The 20,824-nt window shown below is 46.2% G+C and overlaps 2 protein-coding genes across 7 annotated transcripts; one reads left to right on the forward strand and one right to left on the reverse strand.

Moving 5' to 3' along the window:
- Window positions 1–170: 170 nt before the first annotated feature.
- Window positions 171–19,706, reverse strand: LOC135395046 (scavenger receptor class B member 1-like). 5 transcript variants are annotated; one of them, XM_064626225.1, is made up of 18 exons: window positions 19,362–19,704; window positions 16,969–17,073; window positions 16,448–16,510; window positions 16,292–16,393; window positions 16,068–16,251; window positions 15,583–15,766; window positions 3,835–3,995; window positions 3,360–3,501; window positions 3,078–3,284; window positions 2,825–2,916; window positions 2,727–2,773; window positions 2,001–2,240; window positions 1,798–1,916; window positions 1,437–1,510; window positions 1,320–1,374; window positions 1,108–1,263; window positions 1,018–1,048; window positions 171–353 (listed from the first exon to the last, which is right to left on the reverse strand). In XM_064626225.1, exons 1-17 carry the CDS (start codon window positions 19,498–19,500, stop codon window positions 1,037–1,039), a joined length of 2,082 nt encoding a protein of 693 aa, XP_064482295.1. In that variant the 5' UTR covers window positions 19,501–19,704; the 3' UTR covers window positions 171–353; window positions 1,018–1,036. The 5 variants fall into 5 exon arrangements, 4 of the variants coding, with proteins under 4 accessions (XP_064482295.1, XP_064482294.1, XP_064482296.1 ...); XM_064626224.1 differs by lacking the exon at window positions 1,018–1,048; XM_064626226.1 differs by lacking the exons at window positions 1,018–1,048; window positions 19,362–19,704 and having other exon boundaries at window positions 16,292–16,368; window positions 16,969–16,988.
- LOC135395047 (anaphase-promoting complex subunit 15B-like) lies at window positions 11,388–14,803 on the forward strand. 2 transcript variants are annotated; one of them, XM_064626229.1, is made up of 4 exons: window positions 11,388–12,338; window positions 12,393–12,452; window positions 12,513–12,629; window positions 14,324–14,803. In XM_064626229.1, the coding sequence occupies exons 1-4, from the start codon at window positions 12,216–12,218 to the stop codon at window positions 14,333–14,335; spliced, it is 312 nt and encodes a 103-aa protein (XP_064482299.1). In that variant the 5' UTR covers window positions 11,388–12,215; the 3' UTR covers window positions 14,336–14,803. The 2 variants fall into 2 exon arrangements, with proteins under 2 accessions (XP_064482299.1, XP_064482298.1); XM_064626228.1 differs by having other exon boundaries at window positions 11,395–12,338; window positions 12,507–12,629.
- Window positions 19,707–20,824: the final 1,118 nt, after the last annotated feature.

The raw sequence follows: 20,824 nt of genomic DNA on the forward strand, positions 1-20,824 counted from the left end.
CGGGTTGCGGGTGCACCCGCATCACACACCGCGGGTACGAATTTACGTATTACCACTCAGCTGTACTTAAGGGGTCCATATTGGTTAGCGCAAACACGTCACCATTCACGTGACGGTAAGAACGAGCCAATGGCCACTTGGTTTGTTATGAAATCCGACGTTGGTGAACATGATGCGTAACGTGAGTCTTTATTGTAGAATACGTTATAAAAATAATGAATCTCGTATGGAAACAACAACCTAGATAGTTGGCACGATAAAAGGAGAAGCAGTCCGTCCAGGCATTGAGTATCATTCACACAAAGTCACTTGAGCACTTGCACGGGAATGTATGCCACTTTGGCTGTCGTCTTCTGCAAGGGAAAAAAAAAATACGCGCGTCAATCTTATCTGGACCGATACAATCGTATGAGAAGCGTGAAATGCTTCTTTAATACGAGTAGAATCCGTCCTGAAAGCAGTGTTCACGTAGCGGCTTCGTTTGCGTCTGTCAAGCGAGAAGCAAAGCTGCTGTCAGTAGTGGAGCCAGAAGCGTTTCGTCACTTTAGGGAACTTTAAATGAGGGGAAGGATTTCACATCCAATGCCCTTTTCCAAATGCCCCACCAAAGGTTCTAGGGCTGCTATCGTCCGCTTTTCAAACAAAGGGTGAACTCGTTGAACGCCATCTACACTAGACTTGCTCGATGCCTCCCATCTACTGTGTCATTTGCGTTTATGAACCGCCGCGGATTCACGTACAGTGCCTAGCTATGGCTATCGCTACTATCGGCGACTCAATTCCACAGCAATGGTCCCTGAAGGCGTGGTTCAGACGCGAGGGACACGTCACATCTTGCAGGCCGTACTTTAGACGTACTACACGGCGTAGGTCACGTTTCTGTGGCCCAGAAAAGGAAATCCGTGTGGGAATTGCTAAGACGCAGCCTTTCAACGGACAGAAAAGCGACGTTCTCTTTCGTAAATATATCGGCATTACGGGAAGCGAAAGCAGACGATTTTAAGGTGATCTACTTACAGATGCCTTGGGAGGCTGGCTACCGCGGCTTCTACGGCGGAAAAGTACTTTACGGTTGGGCGGCGGACTATACTTGGCGCCGGTACTTACCGGTCGTTTTGTGTACCGTATCGCGTACACGAGCGTCCCCAATAGGATAATGGCACCGAGGATGATGCTTCCGAAAGAAGCCGCCGTCACATATTGTGGCAGCTCTTCAGTGACAAGACGAAGCTGGGCCGTCGTGTCCTCGTCGGCGGAGGCCAACTGAAATTGTTCAAACTATAGCAACCGAGGCTCAACTATTCTCCAAGTGGACTTACGGTCTCAAACCAGAACATGGGATAGAACATGGGATCGGTAATATTATCAAATTGTCTGCAAAAGAAAAAAATCAGTGAGGCTAATAACAGTCAGAAGCACTGAGTTCTGGTACTCACGTGACCCCTTCTATTCTTTCCAGCCATAAGTTGACTTGAAATCGCGCGGCTACGTGTACTGGAATGCCCAATTTCTGAAAGGGATGGGTCACTGATTAGGCTAAGCACCCGTGTCCTTTTACTGGCCTCATTCTTTTTCTTTTCTTTTTATACGTTATTTATCCCTCGATGGCCAATCACTGTTTGGATAACCTCCGCCCTTAACTGTTTTCTATATAGTTACTCTTTTCCAGACCCGATAATGAAGCCCTCCAACAGTGGCTGTTCTGTACCACATTAAAATGTCCAGCTTCCTGTCGTTATCGGAACAATCCTTATGAATTCAATTGAAATGGCAATGTGAAAGATAAGGGAAACTAACGGGTTCTATGTCCATGTGAAAGATATGTTTCTGAGGGTCGGGCCTAAGTCCATCCATGGCAGCCTCGTAGGAAGGATCCGCGTACAGGAAATGCGGATAGGATATGACCAAAGGCGCTCCTGCACAGGGAGCACAACCACTCCTGTATGTAAAGCGGCAAGACTTTCAGCGGTCGGCCGTGGACTGCGTGTCCACGTACTCACCGTGTTGGCACGCAGAGACGTTCAGAACACCGCTAGGAAAGCACGAGTCGCCGCAGAAACAGCGGTTCTCGGGTAGGGAGTAGTTGAACAACTGGTTGTCTGCCCAATAGCGTCGGAGTCGGACGCCATGAGACAACACCTCTGTCAGATACCTCAGTCGGATCGACCTGCAGAATTCGGCGAGGAACAGTTCCACGGTTTCCGCGTCTTCCAGGGATTCTGGTGGCCACATATCGCCGGCTGCGCATCAGTCAGTCCAAACAGTTACTCTTTTCTCTGGGCTAACTTTCGGCCCCCAAACGTGTACCGTGAAATTCGTGAAGCGAAAATGGAGTCTTTTTCGTACTGTTCGTAACGGAACGCATGAATACAGGTTAAAGGCTAAAGGCATAAAGGTCCGGCTAGACGGCGCTGCGCTTTCAATATGGCGGCGTCCACGAGAAAACGGTGTTACAACTCACCACCGCTTCTTTAACAGTAAATGTAATGTAAATTTTAGCCTCATAATAGCGTCTCCGATAAACTCCAATAGAGCGCTAGGGCTTCGATCGCGCTTGTGCACACAATGTACGCAAATGTCTCATGGACGGCCTTCCATTTGGAAATGGAAGAAAGACATGACCTGACGTTATACCCCTTCACTTCACAACACTCATCATAACAGCTCATCGTGTCAACTGCAAATTCACAGGTGGCTTCACGATGCTGTTTCCGATGGTCACTTACTCGTTCCGCTGAGGGTGTTACAGTGTCCATGAAACGCTGTCATATTGCTGAAAATGAAACCGTGTTGATGAACATTAACGACGAAGCAGGCCGCTCACCTCATGCCATTAAAGTTGTCCACGAATCCATAGTCTTCCATTCCTTTGAGTCCCGAAAAAATGGAGTACTGGCCGTCATCGGAGCCGTTTTTCTGCACGAGGTAAAGAACGCTCAAAAACAGGTTGCGTATGTATGTAGTTCAAGGTGTTTTGGCGCAAGGGCTACTTAGGCCAAAGAGCGACGAGTCACTGATGAAGAAATTCAAATGGGTTGCGTGGCAGGAAATCTAGCGACGAGCAAAAGACCACATACGCCATACATCCAGCCGAATTTGTCCGCTGGAACATCCATGTCCATCTCTATGGCGGTCTCGATAAGAGGATCCTCGTAGCCTTCGAACAGAAGTTCTCGTACCAGCCTCTTGACAAAGAAAGTGCTGTCGGTGTCTTCGATGATCGAGGATATGGCATACTTGAAGAAGGATGTCTCCTCCTGGTACTTTGTCGCGTACGCAGCTGACTGGAGACCAAAAGGTGTCATATATTTTCTCCACGATGAGCGGCAAGTAATGAGCCTTCGCTGACGATGACTTACCACCATGGGTACATTGAGAGTGACGATGGCATCATCGAAGGAACCATGCGTTCTGTCTGGCTGAAAGTAGTACCTCTTCAACTGGCGGTAGGACAAGGTACCATTCTCGTGCCAGCTCACGTTCACTTTTTCTCGTGTTTCCCTGCGTTGCATGGGTGAGGACACTCCATAACTCGGCGACAATTTAAATTATTTTATGCGGTAAATTAACCACGGTTAAAAACTCGATACAATGAACGCATATGTTTGGTAGAATTGGCAACCAAGTGTAGGTTGCCTTCGTCAACGACAGAGACTCTAACCCATTTCAGGTTCTGTCCCCTATAGAGAAACGATATTTTCCGCTATCATACATTGTGATTTCGATGGAGAAAGGAATGACACATTACGCTTGGATACACAAGTCGTGACGTCGGCGAGTCACGTGCTGGAAACGCTCATTTTACGGAAAATGGCGAAGCGAGTTGGGACCTACCGGAATGTAAAAGGTCCAATCTCTTCGAGACGTGGTTTCTCTGTGCCCTGAAGAATTCCCTCTGGATTTGTCACATTGAAGAGGTAATAGGAAACGTAGATTGGGATGGGGACTTGCTCCCAACTGCTGAACACTTGGTTGCCTGGTTCTAACACCAGCCTCTGGGAACGGAGATTCATGTAAGCGCTTTACTGGTCAAGCTCATTTTTTACTGGACCTGCGAAACAGCTCGAAACAGAAAAAAATCACAAATTGCACTTGTGTTCTACTGGCCCTTGTGCTCTTTCGTAGCGTCATCGGTGACCGTCGTCACTAATTGGAGGACTATAAAATCAGGTCACCCTTTCCAAATAAAAGTGACCACTCGCACCATGTACTGAGTGAAAAAGGCGGTTAAACCGTAGAGTAGACATTAAAGATGAGGCGCTCGAAAAACAAAACCATTGTCCTTCTGATTTGAACAGACCGGTCTTTGTGGAAATTATGGATACAAACGAAACTAGCGTAGCTTTCGGCTGCATAGTTGAACTACACCGTGTGACGTCACACAAGGAAAGAACTAAGCTCGGAAGCAGGAGCACCGAGCAGCATTTTCTTGGAGCTATATGGAGGTTTTCGCAGGGACTGTGCCAACTGCATCTGTTGCGGTTAGTCACTAAATAAGCTTTAGTTGCGATCTATCTCGATCGTGTTCGACTCGTGAAATTCACCGAGACCCTGCATGAAAGACCCATTCTGCTACCGACGAAGAGGCTTCAGAAGGATTTCCATGAGAAGTCTGCCCTCGCAATTGCTCCAATGGGCGCCACTTGACCCACAAGAGGAACAACAGAGGGAACCAACTAGGAGCGCTGAGAGTTCCTTGAGTCTGAGGAAGCACAATAATAAGAGGTGCACGTTGCACTCAAGGACCTTCTCAGAAACTGGAGTGGTCCATGAATCCCATTCAGAAGGGCTGGTATTGAAAATGACGAAAACGTTCTTTACTCTGTGCATAAACAAGTGCCCTCTAACAGCAGAGTTGGCAGCTCCCAAAAAGGATTACGGGACTACAACTTACTCTTCTTTTGCACCCTGTTCCTAAGTTCCAACGAATTACGTGGAAACACTAGTTAACGTTAACCTCCTATAATATGATACCCTCCAACTTAACAGACTGATTGTTCACACGTTGGCTTTTTTTTTTCCTTCTTTTTTTAGAGTGCATCGGGCTACCCATATTCCACGACGGGAATTATCGCCGTTTTGTACGCAGTAAGTTTCGATTCACACGTACACACGGAGAGCGTGAAGCGTTCTACATTTTTTCAGCGCTTCCAGTGTGTCTTCTCTGTCTGTCCAGTTTTTTGCGCTGTTTTTTCCCATTCGTGATGTACCAACTTGACCACACTACTGCCTTAACTAAGTTCTTCTGAACTTTTTTTCTGTTCTGAATATACCACGAAAGATATGGCTACATGGCCACGAAAGATATGTCTCGAAAGGTCGGAACAATATTGGATGTCCGTCAATTGACATCATTCGTTCACTTTCAAGGCGATAGAACGTCACTCGCATGTCTTCTAGCACATACGAGCATACATCTCAATTCTGAGCAACTCGCTCCGATAAGTAACGGGGAAGATATGCTACTCCGAAGTTCGGCTGACGCTCAGTGTGGCCGGTCAAAAGACCATGCATGTATTCCGATTGGATTCCAGAAATGTCACGAGCTCGTTTACTAGCAGCAAATATCGTGTTTTTATCTTTAGAAGATTGGAATCTTCGCGCGGCTTAACGTGACGAGGGATAAACATCCTCTTCCACAAGGATAACAGCGTCTCTGAAATATCGGATCAAGTTTTTATCCACTGAGTGTGGTATACACGCTGACCCAAGCAGCACAATGCACTGGAAGTCGAGTGCAATAGGGGTGTACGGTATGTGTCTTATCAATGTTCTTTAGTTTCAAGAGTCTGTTCAAGGCCTTCCACCAACCCGTCCACCCCTATTGCACTCGACTTTCAGTACATTGTGCTGCTTGGGGAGGATATGATACGTGATTCTCGTAAAATCCAAACAATCCTCGTAAAAAAAGTTGCTTTTGCTTTATAATCTCATTCGGTATCTTATATGGCAATGAGAAGTACAAAGAAACAAAGGTGATGTTTGGAAGCAATCATTGGAAGATTGGAACCTGGGCGCGATTTAACACGATGAGGGATACCGTGTATTCACACGAGCGACATTCCTCCAGAGACGGAAGATGCGAAAAGCGTCATAGCTTTCTGCTGTCGCGTGAGCGCAAACGCTCAACATCGTGTCTTCACGTACACTGCTAACCGTGGGGAATATCCTGCTACACAGCAACAAGATGATGCATAATGTAAAAAACCCCGAGACTAGGGAACACGAAGGGACAGACACAAACACGAACCCTTCGTGTTCCCTAGTCTCGGGGTTTTTTACATTATGCATCATCTTCACCAGCTCGCTTGCTTCCTAGCCATTTTTTCATTAGCAACAAGATATTCTGTAGCAGACGACAGGAAAACACGCTGACGGTGTCGTCTGCTAAATGCGCAGTACGCCACTCCCGATATTCCGCACCGTGTGAATGCTCAACATAACACAGGACGGAACTCTGGCCCTGTGAGCAGTGTTTTCACTCTTTCTTCCACTAGAATATTCCGTGAGGATGTCGTTCGTGTGAATACGTACACGAATAACATCCTCCGTGAATAAATATCGGATCTACTAAGTGTCATACGCGGAAGAACTTTTTTTTTCTTATGTAAGTACATAGATCATTGGCAATTGTCTCTCTCTGTCTTGTATCGCTGAAAGAGCTCGCCGTTGTCGGCCTCACAGAGGTGGCCAATGTCACGACTATAACGCTCTAGGGGAATGTGCGTCCTGGGTCGACTTCAAAGGGAACTGTGCCGACATATTTATCTCTCTGTCTCTCATTGAGTAAGAACGGCCAACAGGTATAAGCCATCTTGTTTTTCTTGCCAGTGCGCGTAAATTAGTGAAATAAATAATTATTATTATCCTCTTTCACGGATAACACCGTCTTCGAAATGTACGCATAAAATCGTTCCAAATTACCCGGGAATTTACCTTTTCATTTCTCTAAAACGGTCATGTGCCCCCTACAAGGACTTTAGATATCATTACGCAGGACGATTAATGAGTGCCTCTTTAAGCGAGAGATTTTCACAAGGTGATCGAGATGTCGTTGGCTAAATGGCACGCAACTTTTTATTTCTTATTTAATGCTGTGCACAGCAATGCTTGGACAAAGCTTTCAACGCCAGCCAAACATACGAAGCGCTTCCAGGGAAAAGTTTTCCTCGTATGTTCAGTTGTGTGCTCGCGCATAGATACGTGCTTCTACGAAGGTCGAATCGGTGTACGATGTCGAAACCGCATTATTTTTACGCTTGTAGATTGCAACAATTTTGAGCCCTCGGGTTTTCTTTAACGTAGGATGGCGTCATACCGTGTGCACTTCGTCCAGGCACACAGGGTGTGGATGCTTAACTATAAAATCTTCCAAAGGCGTACAGCACTGTGCACACTTAACAGTAACACGACCTCCGTACAATCGGTGGTCCCAGTAGAAAGTGCGCAAGGGTTCGCCACAATGCGAGTAGTCAATATGTAAGTCGAAACCTGACCTTCATGTTTGCAACTCGCATTGTCGGGAACCATTGCGCACTTTCTACTGCGGCCACCGATTGTATGGAGGTCGTGTTACTGTTAAGTGTGCACACTGCTGTACCTGACAAATTTGGAAACCATCGCGGCTATTGAACGGGTCTCTAATTACGTTTATAGTTACGTGCAGGGGCGGTTTAGGGGGGGGGGGGGGGTCCGGATGTCCTCACTCCCGCCCCTTAATTTCAGTCGTTCCATTGAGTATCAATTGACCTTGGTAGTATAATATAGAACGCTTTCCAAGGCAGGAACCCCATCAGAAGCTCCTGGATCCGCCCCTTGGTTACGTGCGTTCTTAGAAATAATGTTAGCAGCCGTCGTGGTACGGTTGTCTGAAATCAACACCCTGTGGCTTATCACATCTCAAACCTTGAGGAGTTGCAAGGTCACTAAGTACGAGTAAGGAACACACGCGGTACGTGGTCCACCTTTAAATACATTATTGGAACAAAATGTTCGAATGGCATGAATGAAATCAGGGGTGCAGAACTACTGGCAGGCGATTTCAGACAACCGTGTCACGAGCAGTACATGACTGTATAAGGAACAACCGCCCCCAATGCGGGTTATGTTAGTATTTACCAGGGATGGGCAGTATTTAAACACATCGTACGTATTTAAAATACTATGTATGTATACTAGTACAGTGCTGGAGAAAAGTTTATGAAACACGCTCCGGCGCATTCCTTCCTCGGAGTGATCACGCTAGCAGAGAATGGAACAGCACGGACTTGCAAACATGTGACTGGGTTACTTTTACTTAAGAACATGTCTAAGTCAATACGGTCCCATCCGCTGGTAGCGTGTTACTCTGAGTATAAGGAATGCGCAGGAGCGTGTTCCAGCATTGTACGTGTATTTATATATTGTAGTTCGAGACGATCTAGAAGATGTATTTATATTTAAATACCACATGGATGGGCATAAATACATTTTTTGAGTATTTAAATACAAATACGAAATACTTCGACGAAAGGGGTATTTAAATACTCTTCATAAATACTTTACAGCGTGAGTATTTAAATACAAAATATAAATACAGTATTTAAATACCGTAACTACTACCATAAATACTGCGAGGAAAATGTCATCTGGAATTACAGAAATAACGAATGATCATAACAAATCAGCAACGAACAATAGCGTTTATTTGTTAGATTATCGTGGCGATTTTAATCTTCGAAGTCTCTCGAAGACTGCATCTTTTAAGCATCTTCTGTTCGGCCGAACAATCAGATTCGCAAAGGAGAACAGCATCTACGCAGGTGCCGATGAACGAGTGCTTGTATTAAATTTGACGAATATGCTTCGTACAACGAGGTAATTGGGTATTCGCGACCGTTGGCCAACAACAGTGAAAAACTTGCCATTTAAAATGGTTTCGCGCATGCGCATGCTAGTACAAACCCGGCATAACTGCACCCCAAACTCTCCCATCTTCCCGAAAGGTCAAATGCAGGGAAACTATAAGTCAGTATATAACTCTATTTAGGAGTATTTATAAACTATTAACCAGAATAAATACCCGGAAATTGGTATTTAAACTATAAATACATTTTTCGTGTCTGTATTTAAATACAAAATATAAATACGTGTGCTTATATTTTAAATAGTATTTTAATTACCATGTATTTAAATACTGCCCACCCCTGAAATACCGTTTCTGGGTATTCGTTTTTGTTTACTTAAATACTTCGTAGACACACCAAATTCGCACGTTTCCAAATTTCGCAGCTGCATTTACTGTCGCGAGTGAGACCTTGCTTAGAGGCTAGAAGTTATTCATTTAGTTTGAAGCATTTGTACACTATTCGAAGTTTCTTTCGGGAATACGTGGACATTGCGCACTTGTGTCAGCATTGTAGTGTCAACAGCGTGACTCATTTTTACCAATACCTCACTGAGTACCAAATATGAACTTTTTGAGGAAAGAAGGAAAACATCAAGTACAAGGATCTTACGTCAAAGAAAAGAGCTGACAAAAGACACCGTTGCTCGGTCAATAGACAGCAATACAGTTTTGGATGGAGCTTTCTGCACTGCCGTTGTGCAAGAGCACTGTCAATGGATTGTATGCAAGTTTCCAATATACGATGGTTGGGAGGCGACCTGGGTTCGAATCGTGGCATGAATCCCTGGATGTTTTCTCTTCTTCAGATTTTTTGAGATGTCGTCGACATAGCCTTCCCTGTGAAGTCAGCCCAGGACTTAAAATACCTCTGTGGTGGCGCTGGTGCATGGGAGCGCGGAAAAAGGACGAAGAGTAGCGGCGGCGGTTCCTTGCAGGTGCAGCTCGAGAGAGGGACTGGAAAAAGGAACTGGACGGAACTTGTGGCTCGAACCACAGACTTGCAGACACCGGCCCTTGGTGGACTTGAACCTCCACTGCACTTCCCGGTCTATCCCAGCTGCCGCCTCACTGTCACGTCGTACGAGGGTTCTCCATCAGTTCGGCCATTCAACCCACCCGGTTCCAGTTACCCTGGGCGGTACCCGACCGGGTCCGGCGACATCCCTGGCAGCCCATATCCCCGACGGAGTAAAATCACGTTCAAAACCCTCTTTTGTGTCTCGTTGTTTCCCACTATGCTCCCCACACCAGGTGTAGGCCAGCTCACCGTGAGGTGAACGGGCTCATTCACCACAACCTCACCCAGCAGCATCCTGCTGCGTGGCTGGCAGACAGATCGCCCGGTAATCACGTACGAAAGAGAGCGCGGAAAAATTCTTCGAGTGACCCAACCCACAGGATGAGGGTTCAATTCTCAGAGCGGTCCGTCCCACTCATCCTTCGAAATGAGGCGGATCATGAAAGAAACGACAGTCGTGAGAAAGACCACAAACGAGGACTAACGCCGTTCTGCCAGCACCGTGCCAGCAGAATATTCTAATAAAATCATTTCATCATTAAAATCACTATGATGATGAAATGATGTTGCTTTGCAACTGTCTGCTTGAATGCTCATATAAAATGTTATTCAGTCTTCGTTGATCCTAATCATTCGCTCATTTGAGGTATTTAAATACTGTATTTATATTTGGTATTTAAATACTGCACTTACAAAGTATTTATGCCGGACATATAAATACACATTCAAACAAAGCACTTTATGTGACATAGTAGCAGTCAATTATGTGAGTCAATTATAACGGATAGTGCCTTTTATTCGATTGAAGTAATTTATATATAAATACGTAACAAATTATTTAAGCCCATCCCTGGTACATACTAACGCCCACATGTATATAAATTAATGTTTTAGCAACGACCAGCAATGTCCAGAAATCGACCGGTGTGTGTGTGTGTGTGTGGGGGGGGGGGGGTACTGAGCTTCTAGGGGATCTATGTAAATGGTTACATGCATGTGGGTACTGTGCAATCTCATAAATTTCAGGGAGGGGGGGGGGGGGGTTGCAAAAAACCAAGGGTGTGGGTATAGAGACATTCCTGGCACCGATCGTGGAATGCATACATGATGATATAAGCAACAAGCACCACGATGTGGCCAACGTGTGCTATGTTAGCATCTACTTACGTGCACATTTATATATACAAAATAACGTTCACAACGATAGTGGAGGAAAGAGCACAAAGGGTGTCATTGCAAGTTTTCGCAGCTCCTCGCTCTCTTGAGGCGGCTATTTTGGACAGCCTATAGTGCAGCATTCACTCTAGGGCCATAAATACCTCGCCAAGAGACAACCGAGCCGAAAAACAAAGCGGACTCGCGTCGTTGCTCCGCGAACATCATTTCGCCAAAAAGCACGCGCTTCCAAGAAAGGCACGTGACCTCCCAGCTGAGTGTCGGGCGTGCCATTAGGGGACGGTACTCACAGCTTTCACCTGACTCTTGAGGACGGACGGAAAAACGGTGTAGGAGGCGAGGCCGGACAGGGCGATCAACAATCCCAAAGTGACCACGAGTCCCACCTTCAGGATTGCCCCATTCACCCCACAGCATGGTTGTCTGCTGCAGGCCATTGTCGGCGGCGCTTAGCCCTCCATCGCCCGCCGGCGGCATGCGAAGGTACACTCATGAACGCCTTCCTATTGGTCCCGAGATGGCCACGTGACGTGATGAATCACGTGCCACGCTTTGTTGTCATCCTTGAGATGTCTTCGCAGGAAATGGACTTCGGCTTGCGCGCCTTCCGTACGCTGGCTGGCTACAGGGCGGCTCCCAAAAGCAGCGCTTACTTTTCTTCGGAGTTTTTTCGGACTAAGCGTGGATGTTTTTGAGTATAAGTTGGAGACAGCGTTGTTCTATCAAAGTTGCTCCGCGTTTGTCTGTACTGCAAAGCAGAACACGCAAGAAACATATAACAAATAGTATTTCTGTCGTCGCTCGATGAGTTGTGATCTGTTGGTGTTTTGTTGTGATGTCTACCAGTGGACACGAGCGGGTTCTTTTTTGCTTGCCAAACATTCTGCCCCCCAAACTGCATAAAACAAATTATGCAAATCAGTACAGAAGCTACAGCGTCACACAGTAGGCGACTGCATGCCGGATCTTCCTGTGGCTCAACTTGACTAGTATAGGATTTAGCAGTGGCATGTGTTGGATTTCGTCGGCTAAATGTAGGGTAGGTTGGAAAGTTGGAAATATCGTGGTCTTGGACAGTTTTTACTCATAAAATCGACGTGCTCGTCAACTGCGATCACGCTGAACGAGAAACCGATGGAGACTCCGCTTTTCCCATCCCTTCAACCCAAAATTGCGGATCCTCATTGGTTCTGCGTCGATAGACCGTGCGACGATGAGGCAGAGCTGACTCAGCTCGAGAAAGAACATCAGAATGCTGTAAGTATAAACTTTACCGTTTGGGCGAAGACTGAGGTATGCCGTACATTTCAGCTAACGAGCATATCGCAGAAGCACAGCGAGCTTGTCCCCATCGGTAAAACAGCTGCCGAGGTAAGTACAATAACTGATGAGCCAGTATACCTCGGTATACATAGATGTATAAAGTTACAGGAGGAAGACGAAGAGGACGAGGAGGAAGACGACAACGACGACGAGGAGAGCGACAGCAATGAAGATGAAGATGACGAGTTGGATGCAGACGACATGAACTATGATCAGGATTCTCCGGTACGACCCATTGCCAGTGAATTCTACTTAAAGTAATGTACCTGACGTCACTATAGCTCTTGAAGTACAGTACAAAGTGCTAGGAATTGTACTTCAAAGTACTTGAGTGCATTTCAACTGAGTTAGGGCAGTAATCTAGGAAAGTTGGTACATTTTGAAGAGTGAAAACTTGCAATATATGCATAATGTAAAACCCCGAGACTAGGGAACACGAAAGGACAGACACAACCCGAAGTCTCAAACACAGCTGAAAATGTTACTTCACATACAAGACTTAATATACAACCAGAGGAAAGGGAACAACCCGTTGAGGACAAAAAGGGTCAGTTCGGGGGAACAAGAAGTCTGCTCAAGGCCGGACCAAGGATTACGGATGGGTTGCTGACACAACTCCCACAAGAGGTTATGCATAGGGTCTCTCTCAAAAGTCTTCTGTGGGGGTCCACTTCAGAAGCCTTTACAATTGTTTCATCCCATAGAAGGAAGCTGTTGTGCGGGCAGACACGGGAGCACTAGTAGGGTTTAGGGTTAGGGCGGCGCTTTTTTCGGACTTGGCTGGTGTGCAGGCGTACGGAGAGAAGATCTCAAAGCAGAAAACTTGTAAGAGAAGGCCAAATTGCATAGGGCGATCCACTGAGCAAACTCCACGGTTTGGCCCCAGAAGCAGTGCCCATAAGGTATCTGCCGATGAAACAAGGAACTTAAACTGCTCACTCACAACAGTTCTTCCTTTGCCAAGGTAGGTACAAATGGACGAAACCAAACGTCTTTTTCGGAGCTGGAGGCCCAGGAAGCAGAATTCAGCTTGGGTGGTAGCAATGCAATGTCCAAGTTTACAAAGCGTGAACAAGGCCTGGAGACGTAGAGTATGAAGACTAGAGGACGATCCCTAGTTTCGGGGTTTTACATTATGCATCATCTCGCTCGCTTCCTGGCCATTTTTTTCATTGCAATATATGTCCATGCAATCGAGGAATGTAGAAACTTTGTCAAGTGCGGTCAACACAAGTGATAAAAACACTGAAAATACTGTAGATTACTGTACAAGCTTTCTTGCAGTACTCTGCAAAAAATGGGACTAAGGAAGATTGCGTGTTGCAAATGTATTATTTTATGCGTTGTCACTTTATTGGAAGTATTTTTTCGCAAACTCTAGTTCTGAAGCCCAGCTAGTTAGTGCTTGCCGATGAATATGAACTGTAAGATTGCTTATTTTCCTTTCACAGCTGCTCAGGCAACCAGTTGTGCTTGTAAAGACTTTTTATTTCCAGATTTATTCGTACGTGCATCACTTACTTAGAAGTATAGTAGCAAAAATGGAGGACAGCTATCCATTTTCTTGTTCAAATATACTGCTTCCAGACACAAAACTTGCTCGATATTTTCCATTTTTTGTCTTTGCATTTGAATACCCAATACGAAACTACAAAGTACATAATTGGAAATGTACTTAAAGTAGTACTCGAGTGCCTGGTAGTACCGCCCATTGCGCACGGGATATTTCTAATTCAATAACGTTGACGGCAGCAGGATGCCAGTAGGTTAGTTTCATTTCTTTTGCTACGATTGGCATAACTGAGCACATAAATAACCCTCTAGGCAAGCGCAAATTGAACACTAACTGAAGTACCCTCTCTCGTAGACTTTCTACTCAATTACGGGGCTCTGCTAAAAAGTCACGTTTGCCTTTACAGATGTTCCACTGAAGATGGAAATCTAGCAACATTTATTAGCCGACAGTGTTGGCAGTGTCAATGCAACATGAACTGGCCCATGGACTGAGCATGTCCCAAGTGGCAGTCCAGAGACGCTCCTCTTCTGCATTTTGCTCTTCTGCGACAGTGTGGACTTGGCCGTATTCGACGTACGCCCCCTTGGCTCCTTCCAGTTGTTGGCCGAGAGCAGCGTGCACAACAGCAGCTGCACCTTCGTCTGCCGCCTGCATCAGCGTGCAGTGTTGGAATGACATTAGCTCAAACAAATTAATTCAGAGTTACGTATTTTAAGATGTTTTGTTCGATTGCACTGAATCCCTGTTTTACACAATGTTCACGCGGGATTATATCATTTCGCAAGCTTCTTGCTCGCAGTCATTTTGTAAGTATAAGTTTCGTTGTCACTTTCGAGCCTTTGTAAATAATAAAGCACTGCCGTCGGAGCACACCAGCACTGGATAGCGGTTTCGGCCTTAGTGCGCAATTGTAAGCAACGTTTGACTGGGCGGCGTCAGGAGGACACGTACAATGCGATGTCCTCCCGTAAGGGTATGAGGCCCACCACTGAGATCCCTGTGCAAAGCCAGTAAAGTATGGAGGGAAAGAAACCGTGCCTTTAGGGTTGCCTCCCTCGAAAAGCGCTCATTAAGAGGCACTTTCTCTTCTTTAACCATTTTTGGTGCAACAGGAAGATGCTGGTTGGACCATTTAAGAACGCTTCCCTAAAAGCCCTGTCCAGGTTGAAAGAACATGAACTACTGTTCCGATGTAGTTTCATTTTTGAGAGCTACAAAAAATGAAATTGTTATGCCAATGAAAGAATTGCTGAAGAGCAAGCGAGCTGGTGATTAGAATTAATATGAACTCTCTTCGCTTGAACTGACTCAGTAGGTGACAAAGACTTCTGTTTTCTTACTGTTGTTCTTCAAAATGGGGGAAGAAATCGTAATGGGTGCACAGTGGCGCAGGAAGTTCAACATTTTGGCTTTTTTGTAGCAGAATGTAGCAGGACCTCGCGTGAGCGCAAAACTGCGCAAGTGGCGCAGCAATCAGGGCCGGTGCTAGGGGTGTGCAGGGCCTAAGGCAGTCGCCTTACTCCCCCCCATCGCCGGCCCTGCAGCAATCACGTTCCTGTACATTGGCAAAAATATAATCACGAGCGTACCCCTTCGAAGTTCCCGTGCAACTCTACAATAACGATGGGTCAGAACGAAACAGGACCAGGAAAATGTGTTCACCTTGAAGAGAAGTCCCGAGGCCAGGGGTGCCCACCAGACGTGCCGGTACAGTGAGCTGTCCACAACACCAGGGTGGACGCATAAGACTGTCATCTTGTCACGCAGTCGCCTACCAAGTGCTGCAGTCCACAGTACTTGCGCACGCTTCGACTGGCAGTAACCATGGAAGCGAGAATAAGCCTGCCTGCAGGAATCTGTTTCATTCATTTACGTATGCGTACAACAACCGTGGGGCAAAAATTATGACGAGATTAAAGGACACCGAGTTGTGCACCACTAAGCTTGCACCCCGTGAATAGCCCGAAAGGGAAGACACGCCAACAGCATCATATGGAAGATTATTCCGCTGTGAGATACAAAACTGAAGGAAAAGAAAAAGCGAGGAAAATAATATCGTACATATCCTGCCTCGGCACAACTAATTCGATCGTGTGGATATGACGGCATCTTTTGGTAAAACACCAGAGAACACCAGAGTTGTTCACCTGCCGTGAAGATCTGCAAAGTTGATGCTGGTCGCCTTGTGTGCGCACGAAGTGACGTTGACAATGCGGGAACGGAGCCTCGGCATCAGGAGGCAGGTGAGCAGACAGTGTCCCAGGTAATTTACGCTCATGTGCATCTCAAAGCCATCTTCTGTGTCCTGCTGGGGCACAAACATGACACCCGCTGAAATTAATGTGTAGCTCGGTCTTTTGTCCTTACCTACCGTTGCAGATGAGTACGTCAATATCAGCTCCGCAGTCAAGTATTCGTTGAGAAAAGTCCCGAACAGACGTCATTGACCTTAGGTCCAGGTGAAACCAAGTTACTGAAACAAGATTAGTGTCCAAGCTTCGCAACCGGTAAAAGAGCGGGTATTCACCTTTCGAGCTGGAGAACTCCGTCGAAAGCTCCGCGAATTTGTGCTGATCTGGGGTTGGCGAACCTGCAACGATACTGTGACTAGAGTAACATGCTCGTCTCATACTTGGAACACAGTGTTAAGGAGATGACAACTGTCAATCGAACTAAAGCAGGTTTTGTCACAGATCAGACAGCCTGACCGGTGAATGAGAGAAGGCACAGTTGAGTTCCATCTTCTGGTAAAACAAATAAGAAACAATTTGTCAAAAAAATGTGGCCCATTTATGTTAACTCCTCCCGTGGCATTAACATTGTACAAACTGATCAATCTGCTTCCATAAGTCCTTCTGGCACATGTGTGTGTAGGCAATAATAACCACTCTTATTACTAGCGTAATTATTTTTTGTGCACTACATTTGAGCAGCACGCCATAACCGTTTGCTTTCAAAACTTGCGTCAAAATTAACTGTTGGACATACAGTGTCGTTTTCTCATTGTCTCTGAATGATAGAAGGCTATCACACTGTAGTGATACTTACCGATGACGACATTTACTCCGAGGGCCAGTAGCTGCCTTGTGGTCTCGAACCCTATTCCGTGTATTCCACCTGTTATGACTGCCATTTTTCCAGAGGCCTGATAGTCTAAAGTGAACAGGGATATGAAAATGGGATATCACACTATCATGTCATGGTAACACGAGAGTATCGGCTGAAACACGGAAGAATGAGGTCAAGACCTTAGCCAGCCCTCGCATTTGTGGAGCTGAATATTTGGACTAGAGTTGGTCAATATCACTGGGAAAAATGTAAAATAGGATGTGGGATTTTTTACTCGACATCTAAGAGTGCTACTTCGTTCACCCAAGCAAGCCTCTAAAATACGTAAACCATTGTCTGTGGTGCAGACTACCAACAAAATTGTGGATATCTGCAAGAGTGTAGCTGTAAGCTTTGACATGGAGTGCTCGAGATAAGTCTTAAAAGGCCATCTGTGGTCACTCGGAATGAGGCACAGGCATCAAATGCACTTCCAGAACGCCTGTCATCTGCTAGTGCCGTGCAAGGAAAGAAAAGCCAAGAGCATGTCGAGAAGTGATGCGTGAAGGCAGACAAAAAATTGTCGTATGGAAACATGATCCTTTCCTCGATAAGCTGGCGTCTGGATGAATTTGTGCAACTGACTGCTGAATACCAATGACAGATAACGACGCAATTTGGCTAATATAAATGCATTAACATCAGAAGGCTCGTGTCAAAGGAAAAGAGAAACGAGAAGGAAGGGGACACTATCACAGGAGCAGCTTGAACGAAAACAACGAAGACCGCTGGAAACAACACGCGAGTTATGTTATCTTTAGACTCAGACTTTAGATTCTCACAGGCTGAGATGGATCCCGATGTGCCCATCCAAATCAAGGGCTTCTTCTCCTACAGCACTGGAGCCAAACGTCCTGGAAAACGAAAGGCCGGAGTTGCCATCTACGCTAAGGATGGCATCAGTGTTACACCTAGAGAGATTCGCAGCAATGCTCACGAATACAGCGAGTCCTGTGCCACAGGTCTCAACGTCCTTACTGTGTACCTCCAGCCAGGGATTACACACAGCCAAGAGGCAACCACTGTAAACCGCATGATGGACTGCGTTGTGCTTACTCGGGGGTCGTTATTGTAAAAGAATTCAACCAAGACGATGTGAAAGACTTCCAGTTCACCTTAGACGCGTATTCTCTGTGCTTTGTCTGTTCTGCCATCCCCAAAGGTTCCATCTCCACTGACCGAGGAACGTGTGTGGACCATGTCTATGAAACGCTGCCTCCGGGTCGCTATTTCGGGTAGCACAAGCCTTCAAAGAAGTTTAGGAAGAACCATTCGTGGTTCCCTCGAAAATGTGTCAGCATAACCCTTTCAAAATGCCTTACGGTAACTCCTTTAAGTTAAATGCTAACACGAACCCTGAAATGACGCATTTCCGAAGGATCGACCAATGGATGTTCCTAGACTTTTTTTCATTTTTTTTTTTCAGGTATGTAGGTATTATGGTTTAAATTGTCTGGCAGGCCTAAACCGCACCAAATGACACCAGCACAAGCGCACGTGCGAAGGCTAAACATAGAAGTAGCATGCAAGCGAGCTGGTATCTACCTGACGTTAGCAACATGTCCCTCAGCTTTGTGGCGGAACCGCGGAGAGGTGCAGTACCCCCTCTTAAAAAAACAAAAGCACTGGCTTAAAGGGACAGTTCACATCCATTCCAGTCGATTTCAAAACTATAGCAGTTATAGCAGCAAAGCTATGTATAGGAGCGCATGACAAGAGCAGACGCCAGATGTTGACAGTACGCCGGAATTCCTTCTCTGCAAAAACGAGCAGAACGTCACTCCCTAAAAACCAATTAGAACACAGCCTTGAGAAAAGGAATGCCACGAGCGCACCTTTGGCCATTCTCCTTCGAGCACCGCCCTCTCACTCCTCCGGTTATGGAGTGACGTCACGCCCCTGTAGCTACTGCAGCTGAGAAAGCAGCGCTGATCGTTAAAATTCGTTTATTTAATATCTAAGCACTTCTCCGACGAAATAATTAGCCAAGTGGCTGTCGGCTGTTTCCAGATGCGACCGTCCTTTTAAACATCAGGTTTCCCTTCTCCCTCCCCAGGCTACACAACTGGAAAAAGAAACCCTATCCCACCTGGTCTGGATCTACCCATGCCTGAGCCCGGAAAAAAAAGACAAAGCACAAAACAAGGCTCTTTTTCAGCCGTGTCTTCTTCCCCAAGCTCACGGGCATGTTGTTCCTGTTTGTATATGTATGTTTCTGTTGGCCTGTCTGTATCCTCGGTCTTCGTTGGCTTTGCGGTGTTTCTCCATTTACAATGACGATATCCAACCAGGCCCAATTAAACACACTCGTGATATAACAAAAAATCACATACCCTCCTGGCAAGAATCCTTCGTCGACCACGCTTTAGACCGCAAGTAGAGCTCTCTGAAAAGCTGACGAGCGGCAACTAAATGCAACTTGAAGAATTGCAGTGCAAATTGCACGTAAACATGCAGTACCCGGTACAACATGACACGGCCGTTTTTTCCTAACGGGATCCTTTTATTTGCGCGCACACGTGCTTCGAAAACGAAAAAGAAAGGCCATTTCTAAGCGAATACGGCCAATACGGCTGTGTCTGGACGAGCTGCACCGCTGCATGGACGAACCCGACCACGAACCCGACCCCGACGAACCCCTCACAACGTCACCAACGAGCGATACGCGATACCGGCGAATACAGCGGAAAAGAAGCATGCATTGTGTTTGCTCCCAGGTGTCGCTAGGGGACTGACTGTTTTTAATCGCCTTTTGGATGTTTGGATAGGTCGTGGTCTGGATACTATCGTTTTGGTAGACACGGAACAGTACTTGAGTACCACAGTACTTTATGCCCTACGATGGGCCATAAACTCATTATCTCGGGTAACTCTGTACGTCTTTCATCATTTTGCTCTCAAGTGACATCGAACCATGCGCGAACCTGCATGAACGCGTCTCGAAAAAAAAGTTCAGTTCCAAAAAAAGTTTGCCACATCGCACAGACGGCTGCCTGTGTGATCTTACGCAATATGGAATCAAAAACAGTAAGGTGTGTGTATAAATAAAATTCAGTAATATAGTGCAAAACTTTCCACATCAGTCGCGTTGATTCTTGGGGTAGCGTTACAATGCGTTGGGTTGGCGTATAGATTCTAGATGATAACGACGCGGATGCGCAGCCCTGGCCGCTGCTATGTTAGTTTGGGGGCATGTTTGGGGGAGATAATCAGTTTCAAGGTTACATGGGCGTCTTCCCCCCCCATTGTTTGAAGTCGAGATTTGACGACGCTTTGTACTCCTAATCACTTCAATGCGCTTTCACTGTTTCTGCATTCGTCTTGCAATCTTTTATTGGTACTTTCCCATGTTCCCATGCGACGTGCCAGCCCAAAAGCCGTCGCCATGTTTATTTGGGGGTAAAATACGACGTTCAACATTCCGCCGCTAGGGGCAATGCGAACATGGAAATGGTCAGTGAAAATTTGTCACGAAATCCCAAGGTGGGTGGTGGTAGGGGGGTCGATCGTCCTGGACATATTTCACAGGGAAGTTGGCAACATTTGTCACAAAATCCCCTCCTTGACATTCTATGCTGCAGCTATGGTGGCTAGAATATGTACCTGGTGTGACGTTCGCGGGCGCCGGCGCGAGCTATCCCCGGAAGAAACCGACAGATGGCGCTGCACGGAGTAGCGATGCCAGTTCGCAGCAGCTTCGCTGTACATGAAAACCAGGGTGGGGTTTGGAATAAAACGAGAACACGGACTATAATGCGTTTGTACATCCCATTTTAAATGGCATAGTCTGTTTCGT

This window comes from Ornithodoros turicata, chromosome 5, assembly GCF_037126465.1.
Source record: "Ornithodoros turicata isolate Travis chromosome 5, ASM3712646v1, whole genome shotgun sequence".
Classification (NCBI taxonomy): Eukaryota; Metazoa; Arthropoda; class Arachnida; order Ixodida; family Argasidae; genus Ornithodoros; species Ornithodoros turicata.

Coding starts and splice junctions, on each gene's coding strand:
- LOC135395047 (XM_064626228.1), top strand. CDS start 12,216: ATGGAGACTCCGCTTTTCCCATCCCTTCAACCCAAAATTGCGGATCCT. Junction 12,339..12,392: donor AGAAAGAACATCAGAATGCT/GTAAGTATAAAC, acceptor CGTACATTTCAG/CTAACGAGCATATCGCAGAA. Junction 12,453..12,506: donor TCGGTAAAACAGCTGCCGAG/GTAAGTACAATA, acceptor AGATGTATAAAG/TTACAGGAGGAAGACGAAGA.
- LOC135395046 (XM_064626224.1), bottom strand. CDS start 19,500: ATGTTGTACCGGGTACTGCATGTTTACGTGCAATTTGCACTGCAATTC. Junction 15,767..16,067: donor TTTGCAGATCTTCACGGCAG/GTGAACAACTCT, acceptor AGATTCCTGCAG/GCAGGCTTATTCTCGCTTCC. Junction 354..1,107: donor TACGGTACACAAAACGACCG/GTAAGTACCGGC, acceptor TTTCCCTTGCAG/AAGACGACAGCCAAAGTGGC.